Raw genomic sequence first — 8,817 nt, forward strand, 5'->3', positions numbered from 1 at the left:
ACTAACTTTTACATTGTGAAAGGGTCAATGGCTGGGAATATTTATCAGTGCTTTTGGCCTCACTCTCAGGGCAGTACACCATTAGGACTGTCTTTAAATGTGTCTGATGTCCCAGCTCAAGTAATCTTTTAATGTCTCATTGTAAAAGTCAAGGAAACAATTCTTATCCTCCTCTCATGTTTCCCAGTTGGCATAAATTCATGTATTCCCCAATGCCACACTAGAACTAAACACAAAACATTTCTCTCCTGGGAAAATTAAGCAAAATGATTCAGAGCTGCTAGAGATGAATACATGCAGATGAATCATAGATGCAAAAAAATTTGTAAAACTAACATTTATTAAGTGCTCCCTATATGCCAAACACTACAGGAGTCTTATATATGTAATATTTGATTACACATGCTAATTTGATTAATCTTCACAACAGTTTTCAGCCAATTTACAGAAATGGAACAAAAGAGAGTACAAAAGCAAATGACAGCAATGTTCACTCAATTTTTTTTAGTCTGAAAAGAACAATCAGATAAAAATACATATGAGAAGAGGAGACCTAAATAACTCTGTACTAATACTTTCTGAAATTTGTGGGCCAAATACAAAGGGCTGTTATCAAAGAGTCTAAAGACCTAGTTCAACTTGGAATTTCTGCTTTTAGAATCCTAGTTGGAAATTTGATCTAGCTTGGATTTCTTCTTTTGGGGCCTTTAGTTTTAGACCTTGAGATTGGGTCTAATTTGTGTTGTTGAACAAGTTTCCCCTAAGAAATGCAAAACTGGAGGAATAATCCAGATCATTAACCAATCCTGGATAGAATCTATAAGTCTTTCACCTTCAGTCTTGCACAGAAGGGCTTTATCAAGACAGCCCCATAGCTGGGCAAAAAGGGAACAGTGGAAGAAATACAATTTGGGGGTCTATGCAAAGAAAATAAAACTTCCATCTCTGTGTGTGCGGGCATTTATATTTGTAGAGCTCTTTCTCTGTGTTTGCTAATCCTCACACTTTCTGCTTAAGCATGCTCCCACCTACTTTCTTAAACTGCCCTCTGCACCACCATCTCCTGGCATGGAAATTTTTGTTTTCAAGACAATCATTTCCTCCCCCTCCTAGAAAAAACTCACAGTAGCACCTTGGGCCATGCACCAACATCATCAGAATCCCCTGGGAATGTCCTGGACCCACCACAGATTTATTAACTTAGAGTCTCTCTCGGAATAGGGACTAAGACTCTGTACTTTTATTATTATTATATATTTATTTATTATTATTATTATTTTTTTGGCCATGACGCATGGCTTGTAGAATCTTAGTTCCCTGACCAGGGATTGAACCCGAGCCCTCAGCAGTGAAAGCACAGAGTCCTAGTTACTGGACCACCAGGGAATTCCCAAGAATCTGTACTTTTAACAGTGCTCCTCATAATTTTTTAACACACATTAAAAATTGTACTATTGCCCTAGGCAGTGATAGTTTAATATAGTTTTCTCTCAGTATAAAAGGAATTTTTCCCCAATATTTTATAATAAAAAATGTCAAACATAAAAGAATTTTACAGTGAATAGTAAAATTTAGTTTGGAAACATTTAAAAGGAAGATGCCATATTCCCCAGGCTGATATTATCTACCTTTTATTTCTTCCCATCAAAAAAATAAACTGACTGGTCATAGAATATAGAACTTACCTTCAGGCTAGTGATCAAATTTCTTGATAAATCTAAGGATCGGAGACTTTTAAAATTTCTGAAGGCATCACCAATGGAATGGATTTTTCCAGAGTAAGATCCCTGCAGTGAAAGAGACTCCACCAGTTCTGAAAAGAGATCATCAGTAGATATATTATGATCTCTGCTTGGATAAAGAGCAGAGTCACTGAAAACAGGCCTTCCTTCCTCCCGTATCTCATCTGTGAAAGATCCTACATTCAAGGCTCATAAGAAGATCAGATCATCCTTTTAAAAGCATCAATATGGGGTTTCTCTGGTGGCGCAGTGGTTGGGAGTCCGCCTGCCGATGCAGGGGACACGGGTTCGTACCCCGGTCCGGGAGGATCCCACATGCCGTGGAGTGGCTGGGCCCGTGAGCCGTGGCCGCTGAGCCTACGTGTCCGGAGCCTGTGCTCCGCAACGGGAGAGGCCACAACAGTGAGAGGCCAGTGTACCGCAAAAAAAAAAAAAAAAAAGCAAAGCTGCAGAATTTTCAGAAAAAAAACACAGGACCCTTATTACATCAGTGTAGGGGGAAACTTCATAAATAAAACACAAAAATCACACATCATAAGGAAAAATAAACTTGACTACCTTAAGATGAAAATTTTCTGCATGACAAAGGATAAATATTTATTAGAAATTTTTAGTACAGAGAAATATAACAAAGAAAACAAACATACAGAAAAGGTCTATAATTGTACCACCAAGATTATCCCTTTGGATATTAAAAAGAAAGTAATGCTTATTACACAGCCAGAAAATTCTAACAGTACAGAAAAGTACAGAATAAAAGTAAAAGCCTCTCTCCCCCAAGGTGACCAGTGTGATTTTATACAGAAGAATTTTAGAATGCATATACCAGCACATTCATTTAACTGAAAAGTATCCATGTTTTGGGAATTCCCTGGCCGTCCAGGGGTTAGGACTCCGCTCTCTCACTGCCCAAGTCCTGGGTTCAATCCCTCGTTGGGGAACGAAGATGTGCAAGCCACGTGGCGGAAGGATAGAAAGAAAGAAAGAAAGAAAGAAGGAAGGAAGGGAGGATGGAAGGGAGGAAAGAAAAGTATTCATGTTTTATTGGTAAGTAAAAAAAGCAAATTGCCGAATAGTATATATGTTCTATTCCTTAAAAAAATAAAAAAGGATACCTATGTGTGTACGTTTGTATAAGCAACAGAAAAGGAGAGGGAAGAATATTCTTTTACTTTAGATACTTTTGTAACGTTTGGATTGTCAGAATGAGCACAATTTTGTTATTCACATGTAATAAAGACAAGCTAACAAGCAAAAAAAAAAAAATCCTGACACATATTATTCTAGCTGGAAAATGGAAGGGGTATGTGTCCCCCCAAATCAAATTGAATAAATTTTTAAAAAAGAAAGAAGGAAAAAAGAAAAGAAAGGTACACCAGTATGTCAAGCCAACGAAGCTTTTCTTAGGTAACTTGTAAATTAGGGGAGCTCAAAGTATTAATAGTTTGGAAAAGAAAAACCTGAAATATCTACATCAATCTATCTATATGCACACCAAACCATTATCTTTGGGGTGGGGTGGGGGATTTCCAGAAGAAGGACCGATTAATACCCTCTTTGCTCACTCATGTAGTGTTTGACTGTTACCAGCGTGCATTAATTTTGAGAAATTTTAAATAACAAATAATTTAAATAAAATAAAACCAAGTTATTGCATATCCCATAAAAAGTACTGGAGGAAGCAAGAAAGGTAACTTTGTTACGGTTAGAGCGCAGGTTCTGGAATCAGAGTCCTGGGTTAATAAAACCTGGCTGCATTACTTACAGCTGTGCGGCTTCGGGCAAGAGTCTAAACCCAATTTTCCTCAACTGTAAAATAGGAACAGTAACAGCATCTGCTTCACAGGCTTGTTATGGGGATTAAATAATGCAGGGAAAGCATTTAACACAGGGCCTGCCATTACGATGCAGTGAATTTAGGAAGGCTAAAAGTTGAATCTGGAACGCTGATAACTTTTCCAACATTTCTACTCCTTAAAAACTTAGAAAGGAAGCTGTGTGAGTCAAACCCCAGGTCAGAGGTGGAGTCAGCAGTCACTCCGCCCGTTTTACCTCTAGGACGAAGTCAAGGCACTGATCTAAACGCCTCGAGAGATCAGCTGCTATTCCTTTTATACCAGACCCCTTTCTGAGTCTCAAAAGGAGGCTACGCATCCAGATGGATCAAATGAATCGCCAAGTTCTCGAGGTGAAGACTGGACGAAGAGAGGGGCTGATGATGGAACATCCTTTCCCATTTCACCCCAACCAGGAAAAGCCCCCTGGGTCGTTAGTTTCCGAAACTGCCAAAATTAACGCCCTCTGTGGCTCCTCAATAGTACCCCGACCTCAAAAGCCCTTCTGACAGCGCTTCCCTTCTCCCGCCAATGCCCCTCTTGGGGCTCATTTTCCTTCCACTAGTTCAGACTGTCGAGTTCTGTGTTCCTGGCCTCAGGGTCCGCTTAACCTTGTTCCTCCTTCTCCATTTTTGACTCGGCTTCTCTCCCTCAATTTCTCGCCCTCCGCCCCAGACTCCCCGGTTACTTCAGTTCCTTCGCCTCTACCTCACTGTAACCCTTCCGCTTCAGTAACCCCTCCTCCGCCTCAGAGACCGCTCCTCCGCCGCCGTTCCCCGCCATCTACCTCAGATTCCTCTGCCTCCCCCTCAGTTTTCTCCCCTCAGCCTCTAACCCCAAGCTCCCCGATCCAGGCCCTCCCGGCCTGGCCCTACCGGGTTGCTCCAGGATCAGCGCCCCCAGGCGGTGGATGCCCTCCTCGTCCAGCTCCCACTGCTCCGCCATTCCCGCCCACCTGCCCCACTCCGCCGCTCACCTGTCACCGCCCGCGAGGCCGCCCGGAGCGCTCCAAGCCCCGCCCCGCGCCTCCAGGCCCCGCCCCGCCCCGCGCGCCGCCGCGCTTCCGGGGGCCGTTATTGCCCGGTTCACGCTCCTGCCCTCCCGCCTCAGGACCCTAGACGATGGTATGGAGCCCGCCCTGGCGGAGGCCCCAAAACCGCTAAAACAGCGAATGGGTGCGATGTGGCGGAGGATTAGGGCTGTGGGGTTAGGAACCTGACTCTGGGACACAGGGGGTGGATATAGCCCCAGCTTTGAAGGGTTTGGGGGCTAGTTCTGAGGAGTCAGAAGAATGTGCCTGCTTTGAGAGTTGAAGTGTTACAGCTCTGAGGGTGTGGGGGACGCCAGGTCTGAAGAGTGGGAGTGTGCTTCTGACGGGGTGGTCTTCATATCTCTAGTGCTTGCGGATGTTGTCTCTGAGGCAAAGCGGTGGGCGGGAGGGTGACCGTGGTGGGTGTGGGGGAATCTGAAGGATTGGGTTGGAGGGCAGCTCTCTGAGGCATGATGGGAAGCTCCAGATATGAAACGTTGTCTCTGAGGAGTTGAGGTCCTGTCTTTTTTTAAAATTTTATTTATTTTTGGCTGTGTTGGGTCTTCGTTTCTGTGCGAGGGCTTTCTCTAGTTGCGGCAAGCAGGGGCCACTCTTCATCGCAGTGCGCGGGCCTCTCACTCTCGCGGCCTCTCTTGTTGCGGAGCACAGGCTCCAGGCGCGCAGGCTCAGTAGTTGTGGCTCACGGGCTTACTTGCTCCGCGGCATGTGGGATCTTCCCAGACCAGGGCTCGAACCTCTGTCCCCTGCATTGGCAGGGGGATTCTTAACCACTGCGCCACCAGGGAAGCCCGAGGTCTTGTCTTTAGAGCATGAGGCAGTTCTAGTTCTAGAAACTGATTTGGAAGGAGCTCCTCTGGGAGAGAGGGCTCAGTGTGGAAAAGAGAGATACCCTTTGGAATGGGGTGGGGATGACTATGCTGGGGCTACCCCATTTCCTGCAGTCAATCTGGCAAGAAGCCTTTTGTCTTTCAAGTACTACAGGCCCCCAGCCTGTGATTGAGGGCTCTTCCCAGGCCGGGGTAGTTCTGCACTAACCAGCTGCTGAGCGGTCTTTGGGAAGAAAACTCTGGAAAGCATAACCACATCCTTAACCCCAACCCTCCCTCCAGCAGGCTTCTCTTGAGAGCCCACCTGTGGATGGGCCATGTACCTGTAAGAAGGAGGCAAACTCTGTGGCAAGACCTCTTGTCCTACCCTATCTTTAATAAGAAAAGAGGAACTGAGACCAGAACTGTGGCTCGCCTTCAAGGAGCAGGTTTTATTTGGCACCCAAAATATGCACACTTGGGACACTTTCACTGAGCTCTCAACCAGCCTGTCACCTTTAAGGAGAATAGAAAGCAAAATCAAGAGTCCTTGCATATTTATGCTTTCTGGTCTAGGTGGGGTCCTTAGTTACCCTCAGCTTGTCATGTTCAGCCTTACCTACGTTTAGAAAGGCCAGGACTTAAAAGCTTAGATTAGCTCACTAGATTGGCTTTTCCAGCTCTGCTTCTGTGAGTCGTGACACCATTACAGTTTGTAATCTTTCCTTCATGTCCCTTTTAATTCTTCTAGCCTCAAACGAGCCATGTATAATTGTTCTTCTTTATATCTGACTATTTCAACAAGGCTTGTTATAAGAGAAGAGAACCCCACCCCCTTCTTTATTGCATGCATTTATTTTCCTAACTCAGCTGTCAAAATAGGAGATGCAGATTTCTGTTGGAGAAGTGGGCTTTTCCTGCCTTGAGAAACCACCTCTTATTTTAACATTCTTTCTCCCCACCAACATTTTAATACAAATTTGGAAACATTTAGAAAGTTTGAAAGAATTTTACGGTGAAACTATATACCCACCACCTAGATTCTACAATGAACATTTTGCTATAATTGTTTAATCACATATCCTCTATCCATCCTTCTATCGATTCATCTTAGTTTTTTTTTTTTTTTTTGTGGTATGTGGGCCTCACTGTTGTGGCCTCTCCCGTTGCGGAGCATAGGCTCCGGACACGCAGGTTCAGCGGCCATGGCTCATGGGCCCAGCCGCTCCACGGCATGTGGGATCTTCCTGGACCGGGGCACGAACCCGTGTCCCCTGCATCAGCAGGCAGACCCTCAACCACTGCACCACCAGGGAAGCCCCATCTTAGCTTTTGATAAATTTTAAAATAAGTTACAAATATTGGTACATTGCACCCCAATCACTTCAGCATGCATAATGTTTACCTAGAATTTGTTAACCTAAAACAATCAGTTATTTTTTTACCAGCAAAACAGCTTTATTTGGGAGCAGTAAAGAACTGCAACTCAGGACATGCAACCAGGGTGAACCACATGCAAGTCTGGTAAAGCAAAAGAGGAAACTCTTTTATAGGGAGAAGGGGAAGTTGGGAGGGGCTGTTATAAACAAAAAAATCCATTGGAGGAAACTAGGAGTTTAAGTATAGTGACTTTTCATTGGCTGAGTTGTGCCAGGCAAGGAGAAAATCTTTCTTCCTCCTGCTGGCCAGTAGTAAGGTAGTATCACCTCCTGCTGGAGCTTTGAGTTATGTCTCTTCCGTTGGATCTTTTATTGACCTTGAGTGGCATGTGTGTGAGAGCTCCCTCTTCTGGCCTCCTGACTCCATTTTAGTGAGGCTTCCCTTTATTTTCACAAATTCAGTATTGTTTTATGGTTCTTTTTTAGGTAAAATGTTACATACTATTTACGACTCTAATTTTTTTTATAAGAGTAGTGCTCCTTGAGTGTTTTTTTCTATTATTATAATTTATTATAACAATAGGCCACATGATCATCTCTAGTGACCAGAATACGTTTTTTCGTTTTTTTGTTTTTTTACATCTTTATTGGAGTATAATTGCTTTACAATGGTGTGTTAGTTTCTGCTTTACTTGAGTGTTTTTTTTTAAAGTCTGATACAGATTGATTGTATGTTTGATGGCTTTCTGCTATTCTATAGTGTTGATAAGTTAGGTCATCTTGAAGCAAAATGCACAATTTGTTTATGAATAGATAACCTTCAACTTTTAACAATAAACTGAGGAAGGTTAATGATCTTTGCTGCTTTTGTATATATAAAAAGGAACCCACAGCATTCAGCCATCCTTCCATGGCCTTAATAATGTAATGTCTCTGCAGGTATGATTCCAAGAGAGCCCTGACATATTCAGTGGGGTGGGGAGCACCTCATCATAACTCTTTCAAAAAGAGCTTTATTAAGATATAATTCACATACCTTTCAAGTTACTATTTTAAACTGTACTATTCAGTGGTTTTTAGTATGGTCACAGAGCTGTGCAGCCATCACCACAATCAATTTTAGAACATTTCCATCATCCCAAAGAGAAATTCCATACTTATTACTAGTCATTTTCCATTTCCCCTCCAACCTCCCCAGCCCTAGGCAACCACTAATCTATTCTCTCTATATATAAATTTGCCTATTCTGCACATTACATATAGATGGAATAATATGTGGTCTTTAGCATCTGGCTTCTTTCACTTTGCATAATGTTTCAAGGTTTTGTCTATGTTCTAGCATGTATCAGTACTTCATTCCTTTTTATTGACAAATAGCATTGCATTGTATGAATACACTACAGTTTGTTTACTAGTTCATCAGCTGATGGACATTTTGGTTGTTTCTACTTTTGGGCTATCATAAATAATTCTTCTGTGAATGCCTGCAAATTTTGCTTGCAAATTTGCCTGCAAATTTTGTTTGGTCATAGGTTTTCATTCCTCTTGCACTTATATCTGGAAGTGGAATTGCGAACCATGTAAGAACTCAGTGTTTAATGTTTTGAGGAACCACTGAACTGTTTCGCAGAGCAGCTGCACCATTTTACACTCCCATCAGCAGTGTATGAGATTTCTAATTTCTCCAATCTTTGTCAACACTTGTTATTATCTATTATTTTGATTCAGGTCATCCTAGTGGGTGTTAAATGGTATCTCATTGTGAGTTTTGCTTTGCATTTCCCTAATGACTAATGAGGCTAAGTATGTTTTCATGTGCTATTGGCCATTTGTGAATCTTCTTTGAAGAAATGTCTATTTAGATTCTTAACCCACTTTTAAATTTGGTTATTTGTCTTTCTATTATTGAGTAGTAAATGTTCTTTTTACATAGTCTAAGTACAGATTCTTTATCAGATAGATGGTTTGTTCCATTATATGGGTTGTCTTTTTACTTTCTCGATG

At 42.5% G+C, this 8,817-nt stretch overlaps 1 protein-coding gene across 1 annotated transcript in view; it reads right to left on the reverse strand.

Annotated features, from left to right (window-relative positions):
* The window catches only part of LRRC36 (leucine rich repeat containing 36), a 44,260-nt gene extending 39,514 nt beyond the window's left edge, over positions 1–4,746 (reverse strand). Inside the window, 2 exon segments of the mRNA XM_082606638.1 lie at positions 1,686–1,813; positions 4,453–4,746. Coding sequence (XP_082462764.1) covers positions 1,686–1,813; positions 4,453–4,522 — 198 coding nt within the window. The 5' untranslated portion in view covers positions 4,523–4,746.
* Between the last annotated feature and the right edge of the window lie 4,071 nt (positions 4,747–8,817).

Source organism: Mesoplodon mirus (genome assembly GCF_964341445.2).
Source record: "Mesoplodon mirus genome assembly, chromosome: 19".
Lineage (NCBI taxonomy): Eukaryota > Metazoa > Chordata > Mammalia > Artiodactyla > Ziphiidae > Mesoplodon > Mesoplodon mirus.